This window comes from Strix aluco, chromosome 26, assembly GCF_031877795.1.
Source record: "Strix aluco isolate bStrAlu1 chromosome 26, bStrAlu1.hap1, whole genome shotgun sequence".
Lineage (NCBI taxonomy): Eukaryota > Metazoa > Chordata > Aves > Strigiformes > Strigidae > Strix > Strix aluco.
Window position 1 is genome coordinate 3,851,214 of NC_133956.1, and position 16,882 is coordinate 3,868,095.

A 16,882-nucleotide genomic window follows, 5' to 3' on the forward strand; every position below is an offset into this window, starting at 1 on the left:
AGAGGCGGGGCGCTGCGCGGCGGCTGCGCGGGGGGACGCGGCGGGGAGGGACGGACCAGGAATTATTTTTATTTCTTTGTTTCCCGGGGAAAAAAAAAAAAAATTAAAAAAAAAAGCCCCGCGCGAGGGAACCCTCCGCGGGGGCGGATGGTGCTGCCGTGACCGGGGCGGGCCGGGGCAGCGCGGGGCCGGGGCGCGCGGCGGGGCCGGCCGGGCCGGGCTGGGCTGGGCCGGGCCGGAGGCGGCCGGGAGGATGAAGCGGCGGAGCGCGGACTGCAGCAAGCTGCGGCGGCCGCTCAAGCGGAACCGCATCACCGAGGGCATCTACGGCAGGTACCGAGCGGCCACCGGAGGGGGGGTAGTGATGGGGGGGTGGGGGGGACGCGCCGCCCCGCTCCCCTCGCACCCCCGTCCCCTCAGCGGCTCCCTGCCGCCCCGCCCCCCCCCCCCCGCCGCCCGCCCCTGTCAGCGGGGGCCGCGCTCGACATGGCGCCCCGTCTCCCCTCAGGCGCTGCCCCGCCCCACGGCCTGGTCGTGCCGCCGCTAGGCCGCACTGGCCCCTCCATCGCCCCCTCGCCCGCTCCAGGCTCCACCGAGGCGTCGGGGCCGGGGGAGAGCGCGGGGGGTGTGGGGGGAGCTGCTGGCCAAGGTCCTGTCGGCTGCTGCCTGGAGGAAGCAGCGAGGAGCCGGTGGGAGCTTCCCCCTCCCCGGCCTTCGCACCGTGCGGTGGGACGGGGGGGCCCTCACCGCCTTCTCTCCTCCCGGGGGAGGTTTCCCGAGTGGGTTCTCACAGCTGGGCTTTCCCTGAGCCTGTGAACCGCGTGCTGCGGTGGTTCAACAGCCGCCGCGTGGGAGAGTAGGCTAACATCTGGGCTGCTGGCTTTCGGCGGGCGGCAGCTAACGTTAAGAAACTTGGTTTTCACGTGGTGACAAAGGTATCTGTGCTGTGGCCTCTGCAGTGGAAGCACGCGACAGCGATAGGCATAGCAGCGAGGGATGCGAGCAAGAACTTGTGTGGGTAATGCCTGGAGCGGGGATGGATGGCCCTGTGGTGAAAACAGTGGGTATCTGACTCGCCTCCGACCTACGAAATAGGAGAGGAGACTAGTGAAATGAGATCCACGTTCTCAGGCATGGGATGTACCTCATCGGTGTCTCAAATAAAAGCATGCTTTCCAGGTGTTTACATGCAGAACGCAGCAAAACATGGGTTCTTAAGCATTTGCTTGTTGTGAGCCTGTTTTTAAAGAGTATTTTAGAGAGCTGGCCTCCTGAGTATCTAAGTATGCCAAATTTTATATGAAATACAATAATGATGTGTTTCTGAATAAAGAGGAGTTTGTTTTAGTAGAGGCTGGAAAGCTGGCTTTTGAAAGTTATAGCAAGCATAATGTCCTGTTTCTGTTTCAGTTGGGGGTTATATACGCAGTGGCTGGAAGCTTGAGCAAACTCATACAGTTTGCATAAGGGAAATGGTTGATAGTGAGCTCTGACTGTAACAAAACTGTCACAATATACTGCTTATCCTGCTTGCAGTGAATCTCTATGGGAGAGTAGAGTATCTTGTTGCTTTAGACTCTCAGGTTTTTGAGAAAATGGTGCTTGGAATGTTAAAGAAAAAACATCCATTGCTTTGTAGTTAATATTTAAGATGACCAATCTTAGGAAAATAATTCAAATATAAGCAATTCCTTATATAATTATTTAGTCATTCAAAATCATGTGCTCTCTATTACCTTTGAGATGACTGGCTGGAAAGGTGGGGTGAGAGAAGGAGGGAAGACCAGAAAAAGATGAAAACACCAGATGATGAGTGTGTTCAGCATGTAGAGCTGTAGTAATTGTGTGAACAGCTAAGAGAGACATCTGGCTTCTTGTACTAACTTCTCCTGGAATGCTTTTGTTCAGAAATAGGATTTTTAGCCTTTATTTCAGGTGGCGTTTTGATAAACAGAAGTAGTCAGTGACTTCAAAGTATTACCCCACAGAAGGGAAAGAGAAACTAGTGTGAAGGCTTTGCCTCTTTGGAAATCTAACCGGAGAGAGGTACTTCTGCATGGATTGTCGCTCTTGTTTCTTTTGCTTTCCTTCTCTCTTTTTTTTTTCCTCTTTGTCCCCCATAATTCGAAGAGATTACATACAGGTAGCTTCTCATATAACTATAGATTTCTAAATTCTTGTAATTACTGTAGTTATTTACTCAATTGTCACCATGAGCTTACACAGACCAGTAAATACAGTTATCAGTAGGTAGCATCCTAGTGTTATAAGTAAAGCAGCTAGGCTGAACAAACAGCATGATTAAGATACTTCGGTAGGATTTTTGTTTGCTTTTTAAATGAAGACCAATCTTCCCATCCTTGTTCCCTCTCCAATCTTTCAATGCAGAGCTAGGCACAACTGTCACTAACAGACACATGTGAGCGTAGTTAAGAGCTGCAAAGCTGAAGAGTTTTGGAGCAGGTGAAGCAATGAAGGAATTGTCCTTCCGTAAAACTCTGGTGGCAGGATTCTCTACATATGTAAATCTGAAGCAAATGATAAGAAGCGATAGAAAAATAATTTCTAGTCACAGAACAGAGTTAGAAATGTAAAATCCTGGGTTGCATTGAAAAATGTGAATATTCCGTCTCCCTGAACGTTAATTTTTTTGCCAACTTCTGCAGTATCCTTTCTGACAAGTTGATCTAAGGGTTCACAGCCTTTTTTTATTTGAATTTTTACAGCTGTAGTTTTTTAAAGTACTTCCCCCAACACTCACTACGTAAATTAAATGGAGTGTTTGGCCTCAGCCCCTCATAAACACTTTCAAAGTTATTCCTGACCGATCTTCCCCACCAAATTTTCAACAGCTGCCCTCTCTGTTCTTCTTTAGACTGATTTTTTTCCATTCTGCTGTTTTTCCTTCCTTCTTCTTTCTGCCTTTTTTACCTCTTTTTTCCCTTTCAGTTTAGTTTTACTCCCCATCTGCAGCTCTAAGGTACTCCAGGCTGTGTGCAAGTGCTGCCTTACATGCCACGCCAGCACTGCCATTAGCAGCTTTGCCCCTGTGTGCAGCGACTGAAGCCTTGGATGCCAGTGGTGCAGTGTCACTGCTTTAAGGGAATTTTGCTACCTGTACTCTGAAAAACCTGATGAATCCCAATCTAATATTATGTGCAAGTACAATAAAGATTTGTGCTATTTAGAAGTATTATAGTGCCTGTGGAAAGAACATCATTATAATTAGAACATAACTGCGCTTTCAATATAACTCCAAAACCAATAAAGTAAGGGTAGGAATTGTGAGACCTCTTGTTATTTCCACAGTTTATGTTCAAAACTTCACCTTTTCACTTTTTAAGCTCTCCGTTGCCATTGTTTTACAGTGCTTGAGTGATTAACATCTTACACCTTTGACACTGTATGCATTAAAACCTTAATTGTTAATTAAAGTATTCATTGCAGCTTGTCATCAGTTAAGCAATTAAAGTTTACTTGTTACTGCTTGTTTCTACGTCTTCCCAGTCCTCATCCTTGATCTATTTAAAATCCTTCAGCTTTATTGCTGATACTGCTTGTTTTGGCTCTACTGAGTCATATTGGCACTTGGTACCAATTTTGTAGCTGGTTAAATTTCAAGATGAATTCCACAAGTTATTGGCTTAACTTACGCTGTCACATTGGCTGACATGCTATGTATCATGGATTTCTTGACCATAGTCCTTAAACACTGTACATTCCCTTAGAATTAGGATTTTTTTTTAGCCCTATATGTATATTGCCCATTATCACAGGCATTACCTGGGCTGGCAGCCAAGTGAGTGCCTGGGAGGATGCGTATGTGTCTAATCTCCACTGATGCCATAAGGGCAGGCTGTGCCCCTGGGCATCTCGTACCGGGCAGCATTTCTTGATACCATGATCCCTTTGCTAAGATACTGCCGTGGCTCTGTGTGCCACCTAACTTCTGATGTGCCTTATTTCCAAGGACTTGATTTTGACTCTGCTGACAGCCAAATAAACTGTAAGGAAAAACAGTTCATTACTAACTCTAGGAATGTGGCCTTTTTTTTAGTTGTGTTTTTTTTTTTTTTTAAATCCATAATGATTCTCCTACTGATTTATTCTGGCACTTTTTTTATAAGCTTCCTATATGGCAAAAAACATTTTCTTCTCAACCTGCCCTGGAGGTCTGTAACAAACCAGCAGCGCTACCTTTTATGACTTTAACTTAAATTCAGGTCTCAAATCTAATTTAAGCTTACACTTAAATGTGTTCTACTGTGTCAACCCCACTGGTACATGTAGTATTGCCTCCCTCTGCCAGTGACTTTCATTCCCTGCACACTGCAATTCCTCTAGCTTTATTTTATGTGTTCTGGACTCTGGTGTTTTCAGCTGAGTTACCATAGTGGGCTAACAGCTTCTCTTGTTTCAGTACTACAATACTGATCGCTGATTATATGCCTGTGGTGCAGCAGACTATTACACTTGCTTTCAGAATTACTGTAAGAGTTTTCTATTTTGTCTTCTTTTACTTACATTTCCATAGTTCAGTGACTGATACATTCTATGCCATACCAAGACACTGAATAAGTAGTCAGGAAGGTTTCCTGGGATTCTTTACATTTCTCTTCCTTTTCACAAATTTAGTTGGCAGGTATTTCACAGAATAGTTTCCAGTATGCATACCACGTCCCAGCAGTCATGTTTTCTCCCTTGCATACTTGCTGTGCTCATTCTGTACTACTTTTTTTGTCCACTAGTAATAATCTTACATACATATATTTTTGTGTGTTTACATATATAAACCTTTTTCTTTGAAAGTCTCCAGTGATACTCAGTCAGCATCCCCAGTTCTGTCTGGCATTGGATGGGTAACCTTGAGATGGTGGTCGTTGACTCTTGGTAATTTCACACGTGTGCTGAACTTCACCTTTCTAAAGCCTACCTCTGCATTTGGCGCCTGGCCAGCCTCAGGATGCCTTCCACCCATTGTCTTCTGTGAGTCAGGCTGCAAAATGAAACATCCCATCAATTCTGCTAAGATTCACTTTCCAGCCTTTGGGACTTGCTGATAATAGTAGGATAGAATAGAGGCTTAATTTGCTACCAGTTTGGATTTGGGGTGTGTAATTGTTTTTTCCTAGTGATCTTTTTTTTTTTGGTAGATTTTTACCTTACAGCAAGCACAATATCTGTTTCTGCGGGGCAGTAAAAAGAGAACAAAGAGGGGAAAAAAAAAAAAAAAGAAGGAAATGGCATCTGGCACTTGAGGGAGGGGAGGAAGAATAAGGAGGAAAATTATTTGTTTGGAAATTCAAAGGGGGAGCATTGGCCACTGTTGGGTTATGAATAAATCTTTATATTCAGTATACATTAGCAATCAGTTGACCTTTCACAGAATTTGCAGCACTGTAATCACTGCTCCTTCAGTACCCTGCACTTCTCATGAATGTGTCCATCCTTTCCCCTCATCTTGTATTACCCTACAAGATTAGATACCATATGCTGGTTTTATAGGGAAAGCCCTGTCCTCCTTAAACCTCTGGCAGATGACCGAAGTCAGATCTTTTGACATGTGTCAGAAAATTGGATAACCCAGATTTTAGGTATTTATCTGCAACAATCTTCCCCTGTATTTGAGAACAAACTTGGAATTATAATTGGCATCATGGAATATATTTAAGCCTTTCTAATACAGAGGCTACAGAGGTTAAAAGGCACTTTTGCCTAGTGAATATTGCCTCTAAGTGAGGATACTGATGCAGCAGCTATCAAAATTGGAGAAATGTGTGGATGTGCCCAGAAAGATCAATGACTATCGGAGGTTCACAGGCACCAAATGGCTGGTGCTGGATTCCGAAGGAGCGCCGGCTGTCTGGGCTGTAGGATGAGCGGGTTGGAGGGGAGGTGTGCTGGGGACAGCCTAGATAACAATAGAAATGCACTGAAGGGAAGAGCGGTGTCTGGAAGGAATCAAGGGATTGAAGAGCAAAAATGAAGTAAAAGTGGCTGGTACAAAGCAGAGAGAGGGAGGAGGGCTATTGCTAAATTTTGTTAGTCATTTCATTCATGTGATCTTATTTGAATGGTCTGTTGTATGAAACAAAAGAACAGAAGAGTGATTAACCTGTCCAAATGGGAGGTCCGTTAGGCTGCTTTTCATTGGGGTTTAATTCTTGCTGGATGATTTTCAGCTATTGCTAATTTAAGTGTTCACTGAAGAGGTGTCTGTTCACGAAGCACTTGTAAATTAACCAATGAACCATGTGCTTGCCAGGAACAGCAAATCGCGGTGTGCTGCATACCTTTGTGGAAGAAGGGAAGCCGAGATTTGTGTTTCTTTCTTCCTCCTACAAAGACTCATTGCCATCTGCAGACTGCAGTGTGCGGCAAAGCTGGTTGTAACCCAGCTGTGTGTGTAACTGGAAGCTCAGCACGGTTTGTAAAACCGGCCCATTTCAAGGAGGGAGCTGTCGTCTTTAGGCTGCTACCTGTCTCGATTTTAAAGCCTGGGTGGAGTGTTTAGTTAGGGAATGCAGTCTCTGACTCTGCAGTCCTGCATGCTTTAGTTGGGGGGGCAGGGGGTCCTGATGTAAAAAAAAAAAAAAAACAATTGATGGAGTATAGTACCTTTAAAATGTTTTCTCGAAGTGCATGTATGCATGTGGACTCATGCAGTTGGATACATATGTAGAAGATATTGCACAACAGTGAACTTTGTTGCTGAGGCCAACATAAGTGGCTGAAGTCTTTTTATAAAAGGAAATAACTTTCTTGTGTCTTACTCTTGTATTCATTACATTCTTAATTGATTTTGAGTCCTTCAGATGACTGAGAAGTAGGGTCTTTAATACTGTTGGGAAAACCTTATTATGAATGTTGTATTGTTACAATTCCACTTTAAGAGGTGGTAAATGTCACCATGGCCTTCGGATTGATATGAATTTAATATTAGAAATCACTTTAATGGCTGTATTACAGAACTCTTATTCAGCACATGCTTTAACTTAGAGTGGCACTTAACAGTTGAAAAGCACTAGTTCTGACAACCCTAATTTGCTAGGAAAAATGTAGTCTCTTTATGGAGTTCAGTGGCAGAAAAATAAACAATAGCCATAATTTAACCCAGGAAAAAGTGCCTATACAACACAACTGCTTTTTCAGCTAAACAGACAGAATAATGATTGCCTGGGTGTGATGCTTTTATGTATTTTCTCAAACCTTAAGACCTGCACATGTACAATTCAACAGCATGGTCAAAATGAACACAGTGGTGACTCCGTACCCAAATGTCTGTCACCTTTTATGTCTTAAGTATTGTCTGAATGCAGCTGCTTTTTACAGATTGCAATTGAAGATCTAAACTTTAAATAGACAGAGAACAGCAGCATATGCAGGCATAATTTACCAGGATAAACGTGACCATTTAAGGTTTTTTGGTGGGTTTTGTTTGGTTGGGTTTTGTTGTGGGTTGTTTTTGTGGGTTTTTTTAATACTTATATTGTAGTTTCAGTCTTCTCAGAGAGTAATTTTTGACTAAGTGGCTGGGGATGGTTCTGTAAAAACTGAAAAAAGCAGTGCCTTAACTTTTCCAAGCGCGTGTGTCATTAATTTTGTTTCCGTTGAATTAAAGTGCTTCCTGTAGCCTCTTTATTTGCATTTTTTTTTTTTTTTCAGTGCCAGTATGTTAAACTGCAGATACAGAATATTGAAAAAGGCGGGGTGGGGAGGCCAAGATAGGTTAAACGTAGGAATAGTTGCTTATTTGTCTGAGACTTCAAAAATGTATTTTCTATGAAGTCTTTCTTTAGTTTGTGCTGATTTAAAGCATGTACTCATGTGAGTACATTTGAGAGCATTTATGTAAGTAGTTCCACTGAAGCAATTCCTTTCAGGGAGTCTAGTGACAGTGAAAACCTTGGCATTGGACTTTTAGGGGAGAGCCTGATAACATACAGTAAGTGAGAAAGCTGCGCAAAAACTCTTCCGTTGGGGGAAGCTGTAGGGCCAGGACAGCCCATAAGGGTCATGTTCAGGACCGTGCAATTAATCTTTGATTCACGAGAAAACAAAGTGTTTTGCTAGTCGTGTGGTTTGGAAGCTGACCTTGTGTGACAAGTAACGTCAGTGATAATTGGATGCGTAGTTCAGTTGTTTCTAAACCTCTGCTGGTACATAACCCTTTTTCATAGAAGTTTTCTATTTTGTGTCTTCTCTGAAGCTCTGAGCAACTTCCTAAAAAAGCCAGATGTCCGTGAACGGTGCAGAAACTTGACCCTACCTGGCACTGCGCATGCAAACTCTTGGCAACTTATCAGTAAACATTCCAGGGCAAAGTTCTGCTGGTTTTGTTGGCAGTATGATAGGGGAGGAAAAATGAGTTACTAAAAGGAAAAACTGCTCTTGATTTTAAAAAATAAAATTATATTTAAAAACCTCACCTTTGTTATAACCCAATACAGTGCAACAAGGTAGTTGCATTTTGGGGAACTGGAGTCACATACTAGGTCTCGGGTGCTGGATTTTGGGGGGAAAAGGATTTTTGCTTCCTCCTTTTTAGCAGAATGGACCTGGCTCATCCCTCAAGTGCAGCTGTGTTAATTAGATATGATCTCAAAATATTTTGAGCTCTGTAGCCAAGCAGGATCGTCAATGGTTCAAAATGCAGGACTAAGAATAAGGGAATGTGGCTTTGAAATAATTAAAAAAAATATAAGTTAGACTGTCTGGTCTCAAGTCTCATGTGCCTCCGTTTTTCTGTTTGGTGGTTGTTTTTTTTTTTAATGGATGCATTTACTTTAATATGGATGTTTTCAAATATAGCTCTGACAACTTGGTATCTAAACAGTCTTCCTAATTGCTATAGTTATAGGCTTAAAATATATCTCAATTTATTGGTGTTGCAGTTTGCACTCATTTTCCACATTCAACACACATCTGCAGTCTGTTGAGAGGGAACACAGAAATTTCTGAGTTCCAAGAGTGCAAACTAGAAGAGAAATATTTCAGCTGTGACACCATACCTGTTGGCAAAAAATCACTTTGTAAAATATGCTGCAAAGCTAAAGGGAGATCATTGCTGGATGTCTTATAAGAACAGCGAGTCTTCTGTTTCTTTGCTATTTTAAAAACAAATGCAGTTGAATATAATGAACTTCATTAGACGAGGCCTGATTTTAATGTAATAATAAAATTACCTGGTTTGTAAAATTATTTTGGATGAAGTTTTCTTATATGTGTTTTAGTTGTCTGTAGTTTTTATTCCTGAACTTTTAATTTAAAAAAAAAAAAATGTTACTCTGTCTGTTGGAAATACTGACCTGAAATTACCTTTTTTTTTTCCCTTTTTTCCTAATAGTACTTTTCTGTATCTGAAATTCCTGGTAGTGTGGGCCCTAGTACTGTTGGCAGATTTTGTCCTCGAGTTCAGATTTGAGTATCTGTGGCCATTCTGGCTCTTCATCAGGAGTGTTTACGATTCCTTCAGATACCAGGGTTTGGTAAGTATAACACAAAATTACTGTCCCTTTGTAGGAAAATCCTGCAAAGTTTCAGGGCATGTTCCATGTTATACAATTAACTTAATGGCACTGGTGATCCATTTTCACAAGAGGAGGAATTTTCAAGTGACTAGGTGACGTGGGCTCAAGTCTCTTTTCTCTGACTGCCTATTTTATCTGTGACAGCAAAACACATAGCTATCGAATTTTCACCATAGGAAAATACTGTTTGAATTCCTGAGATTAGCGAATTGGTCTAGATCCCTATAAAACAGGGTTTTCTTTAAAATAAAATGGCAGCCCTTGCCTGTTTAGATATTTACTGCTCTCTGAAAGAGTAAATGACACTGCTGGTTGGTCATGGTCTTTTTTCCAGAAGGACAATATAGTAATGATAATACTACATCAACAGTGTAAATGCAAATCTTCAAACAAAATAATAAGGAATAAATATAGCTGTTTGGAGGCTTGTTGGAAGAGTGGATGAGCACAAATTCTCAAGTTGTGCCCGTTCCCTCTTAATTGGCTAAGTTTCTACTTTCATTGGCTAGACTGCTCCCTTTCTTTGCCCTGATTGTCAACAACACTAGTGCTTTCATGTTGAAATCATTGTGGTGTCACTATTAATAAACTGGTAATATTTGCTGGAATAAACCAAAACACTCTTCTTTCCCCCCACCCCTCCTTTCTTTTAGGCCTTTTCAGTATTTTTTGTTTGTGTAGCATTCACATCAAATATAATATGTCTGCTCTTCATACCAATACAATGGCTGTTTTTTGCTGCCAGCACCTATGTTTGGGTACAGTATGTCTGGCACACAGGTAGGTCACTGTTTCTTATTTACAACTTACTGATTTGAATATATGTCTTACAGCTCTTAGTAAAATGCAGAAACCCTCTTCTATTTGTTACATTTGTTTTAATGCACTTTTGTTATATGTTCTTTTGCTTTCGTTAGTGTGCTCATTTGCACTTGATACATGTCTGGGTGCATCTTGTAGTAATCCTTAAAGCTTGATCAGTGGAACTGAAAGTGTATAAACAGAAATTCCAGAGCAGTAAAAAAAAAATATTTTCCTGACTTCAAAACACTTCTGCAGCAATTCAGCAAATACAGAGTCCATACGAAGTTTGTGAAACAGTGTTACGTTCCTCCTCCTACTCAATCAGTGTGCTGTTAATTTTGGGTGTTATCATAGTTTAAATTTCCTATTAGTCAAATCTTTGTGTCAACTGGATTCAGTTTCTGAGCAAAAAAGCCTGGTAGTGCCAGTGGCTGCCCCAGCAGTTTGACACATGTATGGAAAAGTCTTCTCCCTGCTCCCACCCCCCCATTTTTTTTACCCTTAGTTGTTTGGGGTTGTTTTAATAAATTCTTGGCTAATGGGACAGCAGTTGGATAGGAGGGAGGTGGTTTAGTTTGCATGAACACTAATGCTTGACGTGGGTTATGTATATGTCTTTCCCTCAATCAGAAAATTTTAGGAATAAAACTTGAGGGTTTTTTTAGAGGTAAGTTTTCCCTACCCAAGTCCTTGGGATTTGGGGCTTTTGTAATATTTCATGTTAGACTTGCCATCAGATCACAAGAATTTCCAGGATAGCATGGATCATTTCTCAGCTTACTGGTGGAAGCAGTCATCTTTCTGACAAGTTAGTCATTTGTAATAATGACAATGTGGGAGCTAATGGAAGATACTGTGAACCAGTTGCTGCCCAATTTAAAATACGTAAAAATTCTGGAGTTATTTTTAGGATTGTATTAAGACGTTAAAGTGTTATCTGAAGTTGTTCTCAGGGTTGATGTTGAGAAACCCTAAAGGAAAAACCTGATGGGTCGGTTTTAACTGTAGCTATTGAGCCTGTTTAATATTTTAATTCACTGCAACCTTAGGGAGTCTTGTTTTTAAATGCTCATCTAAGTTGATGGGAACTTGCTCTTTGTTTTTTTAGGAAGTTACGATCTTTTTGGGTGCTATGTCTACCTAGCTGAAATGTTCAGTCCCTTTAGGCTGACAGTTTCTGCTGTAGGTTTCTCATTTACGCAGAGTGCAGCTATTCAAGAGAGGCCAAAGTAGAGACCACAGTAAATAACGTCAGGGCCTCAGAGTCATGCTCTTTTTAGTTTCAAATTTGAGATCGGTTTCAGATCAGCACACAATATGTTGCTGTCAGTACCTAATCAAGAACTTTGTTTATTTTTATGAAGCTTGTGGCATGTAACTGGAATTGATTTGTGGAAATTTACAGTGGCTATATTGCAAGCAACAGTGGCATTTTCCATTGGCCAAGAGGTTTAAGACCTTAGTTTTGCTTGGCTTCTGTTTTACATTCTCACCAGCAGTGCTGGAGAAAGAAATCAATACGGCATCCTAAATGTTCCTCTGATGTAGAGTTGTGAGTTGCAGACTGTTGTCTGCATTACTGTATATGGAGTAACCAGTACTGTGCTTACTCACTCCTGTTTTCTCAGCAGATTTGCTCACTGCTGCTACTAAGATATACCTAACTTGGAGTGAAAAAGTAGTCCAAGCTTACCACTTCTGACTCAAAGATCATAAGCTGTAACATTACCTCATCTTCTGCAGTTTCTTCCATTTGTGTTCCTTCTCTGTATAGGGTTTTGTGCCAAGCTATTTCATTAGCTGTGCATCTGTTATTTTTCACTGATGCCTTACAAAAGTAATAAAGCAAGATAAGAAGACAAAAGTTTACAGTTGGTTTAAAATAAAGACATAGTAGATACTTTAATGTGAAAAAAACCTCTTACAATTTCCTATATGTCTGAAAATTTCCCTTGACTTTTGGAATGTTTTAAAAACAAAATATTTGCTGCTTGTAATATATTACTAAGGTGTTTCTTCTTCTCTTCTCTCAATAGAGAGGGGTGTGTGCTTGCCAACAGTATCACTGTGGATACTTTTCGTTTATATTGAAGCAGCCATTAGATTTAAAGATTTAAAAAACTTCCATGTAGACCTTTGTCGTCCATTTGCAGCACACTGGTAAGTGTTTTATTCTCCTTTTCTTATTAACCTTTGTTTCACCAGGGAAATTAATATTCAGGGCTTCTTATTTTGGTTCAGGGTTTGGCTGTTCAGTTCTCCCCTCGCACATCTGTCATTAAATATTCCACGAGCAATGTATGCTAAGTGTTAACCAGGTGCAACCTTTCTGAAGATACAGTGCTTGTGAGCTGCAGGGAATTTGTAGCGTGGCTATTCCTAGCATTTCTTGAAAGTTCTTGTCATCTACAAATACTGTATTTACATAGTGAATAGATAGTGAAACTGTTTTTTAGCTACTTTTACCAATAACTTATGTATCCAGTTATGAAAATTTTCTTCTTTTTCTGTAACAAAGTGCTCCTCTTTTTCCCCTCCAACAAGAAGGGTTCTCATGAGCCTCTGATTTCATAGTTCACCAGAGGAAGTGAATAAGCCTCAGGTTGAAAATCATGACAGAATATAAAAAACAAACACTTACTACACCACTTCATTGGAAGTGATAAGAGTGACTTCAGGCAAAAGCCTTAACTGCAGAGTATCCATATCTGGAAGAAATGCGCTTTTATTCTGCAAGTTTTTAGTGTAGCATGCATTGATTGGGCTACGTTTAAAATATGTCCTGTTTTTCCTGGAGTCATTTGGTCCAGTTCCCTGTGATACAGTCTCCAATAAATTAGACATCTGTCATTTTAATTTATATTGTCTACATTGTGCAATAAATCCCTTAAACACTAATTAAATTCTATAATAGGTTCCAAAAGCACTTTAGGAGCTGTGAAGAAAGGTCTTTCTGCTGCTGAATTGGATGCAAACATTTTGGCTTGTCATCAGAGTTTTAGAACTGTAGCTACAGCTGGCTTTACACAGCGTTACAAAAGAAGCATTGGCAGAGATAATGTCAGATGCATATGCAAATGATTCTTGCATTCTGGCAGCTGACTTAGAAATGCAATTTGCACAGTGCTATTACTGAGCAAAGAATGAGCAGATTTTAATGGTTAATAGTCATCTGCATCTGAGTGTTCCCCTGATCGAGGATACCTTCAGTGTTTAAAATGCAACTTCACTGCGCTTTGTTAAAGTACTTGTCAAAGATACATTTATTTTTATACAGAGATGTTTGCTGATTGATCGGGTATCCTTGTTAATAAATACGCTAGCATGATTTGTTAGCGTTCTGTTTCGGTGCAGTTGTCACAAGCTAATAAGAACACAAGCTAATAATTCTGTGTGATGAAACTGATACGCAAAAAAAAATAATTCTGAAGTTGTGTTACGCTTCTGTCACCCCCATCAACAAATGGAACTGCAGAGTCTGGCTGGAAGTGAAATTCTTCATATCTTATCTGTCAGTAAGATAAGTGGAAGAACTAAGTTTAGAGATCAGATATTTTTCGCTTACGGCTTCAAGGTCAGCCTCCTAAAGAAGGATTTCCAAAGGCAGTTTGTTGCCCACAAGAGATGTCTCAATTGTGGCCATCCTCAGCAGAGGCAGGTGGTTACTGAGGCTTCGCCTCCAGGGTCACTTGGAGCTGTACCAGGGTGGGGGATGGCACTTGGGCCCAAAGCTGTGTGTTCCAGCAGCTTCTCCAGCTCTTGTGTCTCAGTGAGAAGGTATCACTGGGCCGGTGGCAAAGGCGGCATTTTGGAGAACCGTTGTTTTGTCTCAGCTTTAAAGAGTGGTGGAAAAGGGATCTGCTCTTCGTTTCTGAGTGCAAAAGGATGGGGCTAAGGATCAGTTTCTGCTTTCACCATTCTGGATGAGTGTTTGTTAACACATCTCCCAGCTTAACGTCTTTACATATTACATGGCCCTTTAGGAACAAAATTTGGGAACTTCTGCTGTATTTGGCTCTTATCTCCTTAAAAGATGCATAATTCCTAGTCTGGTGCTTGCCTAAAAGCTGTCTTTGCTATGCGTAGTGCAATTGCATTGTCGTGATCCTTTAATCTATGCTAGTGTTAATTGCTGTCTGTAATGAACTGTAATTTTGACTTGATAAAGAGGTGCCTGTGTTTTTGAACTGTAACTTTATTGTAGTGCAGCAAAAAAAAATTTATATATAATTTTCTATGAAAAGTTGTAATCCAGATGTACTCACAGCGATATAATTTATTACAAGTTATTAATTTGCTATTATGGTTACATTTTGAATAATAACATTGCTTTTTTTTTTAGTATTGGCTACCCTGTTGTGACTTTGGGCTTTGGCTTTAAAAGCTACGTCAGCTACAAAATGCGTTTAAGAAAACAAAAAGAAGTACAGAAAGAGAATGAGTTCTACATGCAGCTTCTCCAGCAAGCTCTGCCCCCAGAACAGCAGATGCTACAAAGGCAAGAGAGGGAGGCAGAGGAAGGCAAGTTATTACTTTACGTGTTTGCTATTATCTGCTATTTAAAAAAGAAAAAGCCTGCTAAGGAAGAGCTGCTTTAGTCCATGTTGTTTTGATGAAAGTACAGTGAACTTAGAAACAGAGGACCCAGAAATAAAATTATTTTGGCAGTGGTTAGTATGACAGTAGAAATGAATTATGACCTCTCTGTTTAGTTCTTTATTAGCAACTGCATCAATCTAGTCAGTCAGTGTTCTGTGAAGCAGTAGTATTTATTATTAAATCCCTTGGTTACTGTTTCCTGCCTGTAATGAGAAAAAAAAAGTCTTACAATATCACGTGACTTCTGATTTTCTTTTCTAGATAGACTCTAATAATGATTGTTTTCTGCAGAAATGATTGATGTGTACTTAATGATTTTTCTTTGTATGTCACAGTATTGATTGATTTAATGAACTAAGTATTTTTTTATTTTGGTATTTCAGCAGCCAAAGGATTATCTGATATGGATTCCTCAATACTTTTGCAGCACAATGGAGGCATTCCAGCCAATAAAAAAATATCTGCAACGTTGCCAGAGCTAGAATATAGAGAAAAAGGGAAAGAAAAGGACAAGGATGCTAAGAAACACAACCTTGGAATAAATAACAATATTTTGCAACCTGTAGACTCTAAAATACAAGAAATTGAATATATGGAAAACCATATCAATAGTAAAAGATTAAATAATGATCTTGTAGGAAGTACAGAAAACCTCTTAAAAGAGGACTCATGCACTGCCTCGTCCAAAAATTACAAAAATGTCAGCGGAGTTGTGAACTCCTCGCCTCGCAGTCACAGTGCAACTAATGGGAGCATCCCTTCCTCATCTACTAAAAATGAGAAAAAACAGAAATGTGCTAGCAAGAGCCCAAGCACACATAAGGACTTAATGGAAAATTGTATTCCTAATAACCAGCTGAGCAAACCAGATGCACTGGTAAGGTAAGTTTGATCTGAGCATTGTGTAACAGCCTGGCTTATCCTCCTTTTGTTCCAGTACATCAGATCTTTTTCTTTTTCTCAGGAAAATGTAATTTATGATCCCATAAAGAAGACCTAATTGTCTAGTAATGGGATAAGATAACTAGGAACTGGGCCTTCTGGGTTCTGTTCCTGATTTTTGCCTCTGGTTTGCTATGCAGCCTGAAGCAAATTGCTTCCTTTCTACCTCAGTGTATGATAGTCACCTACCTCACAGGGGTGTTGTGAGGCATAATAAATAGCTTTGACAGTCATTTGATGGAAGGCATGAGAGAAATGTGGAGAATCACTATTAGAGAGCTTAGTGGGTGTGTTCTGGACAAACCTTCCATGGAGTGACTTTTATATCTCGGGGGAATTCAGTGGGGTTTGGTAGGGCCTGAGCAGGTGTTTTGTCTTGGGTTTTTTTGTTCTGGGCTTTTTTGTTTGGTTGGGTTTTTTTTCCCCCTTGAAATGTTTGGCTTCTGTTTTGATCTTCAACTCCCAAGTATAGATGCAAAGTATCAGCTACTATGTAACTCCTTAAAGTGATAAGTTCAGATTCTTGCTTGCACACCTGTTGCCTTACTGATTTAAGTACAGGTCACAGGGATTTCATTCAGCTACCTTGTAAACTATAAAGATTGAAGAAGTCACATCTTTCCATATGCTTATCTGAAGTTTAAAGAAAGATGTATTTATGAAATGCAGCTAAGTACTTACACCAAGTCAGTCATGAGACATACGGTGTTGTCGTATGTTACCAGAACAAGTACTTGTAAGTAGTATGTAACTGTTTGGAATGGGGATAGAGATACGTCTAGAACAAAACTGTTGCACAGTTATGCACTTTCATACCATTCCTGGCATGTGTGTCTCTTTTTTCTTTTCTCATGTGCTGAACACTCTTTGGCCAACAAATCCTTGTTGGTTAACTTAATTGGCAGATTCACTTTCCCTGCAAGTACCTTTTGGTAATTGGACTTTTGACTCTGGTCTGTCTCTGAGGATTTGTGCTATGTGACTACAGTTACTTCAATGGAAATAAT

General features: G+C 40.5%; 1 protein-coding gene across 2 annotated transcripts in view; it reads left to right on the forward strand.

The window, feature by feature from the left end:
* The first annotated feature begins 38 nt into the window (after nt 1-38).
* Nucleotides 39-16,882, forward strand: part of MACO1 (macoilin 1) — a 30,123-nt gene continuing 13,279 nt past the window's right edge. Inside the window, exons 1-6 of one of the 2 annotated variants that reach the window (XM_074850679.1) lie at nt 39-333; nt 9,347-9,488; nt 10,184-10,310; nt 12,371-12,494; nt 14,677-14,855; nt 15,320-15,815. In XM_074850679.1, the coding sequence (XP_074706780.1) occupies nt 254-333; nt 9,347-9,488; nt 10,184-10,310; nt 12,371-12,494; nt 14,677-14,855; nt 15,320-15,815 (1,148 nt within the window). In that variant the 5' untranslated portion in view covers nt 39-253. Of the gene's footprint in view, nt 334-9,346; nt 9,489-10,183; nt 10,311-12,370; nt 12,495-14,676; nt 14,856-15,316; nt 15,816-16,882 lie in introns of both variants that reach the window. The other variant, XM_074850678.1, reaches the window with a different exon arrangement.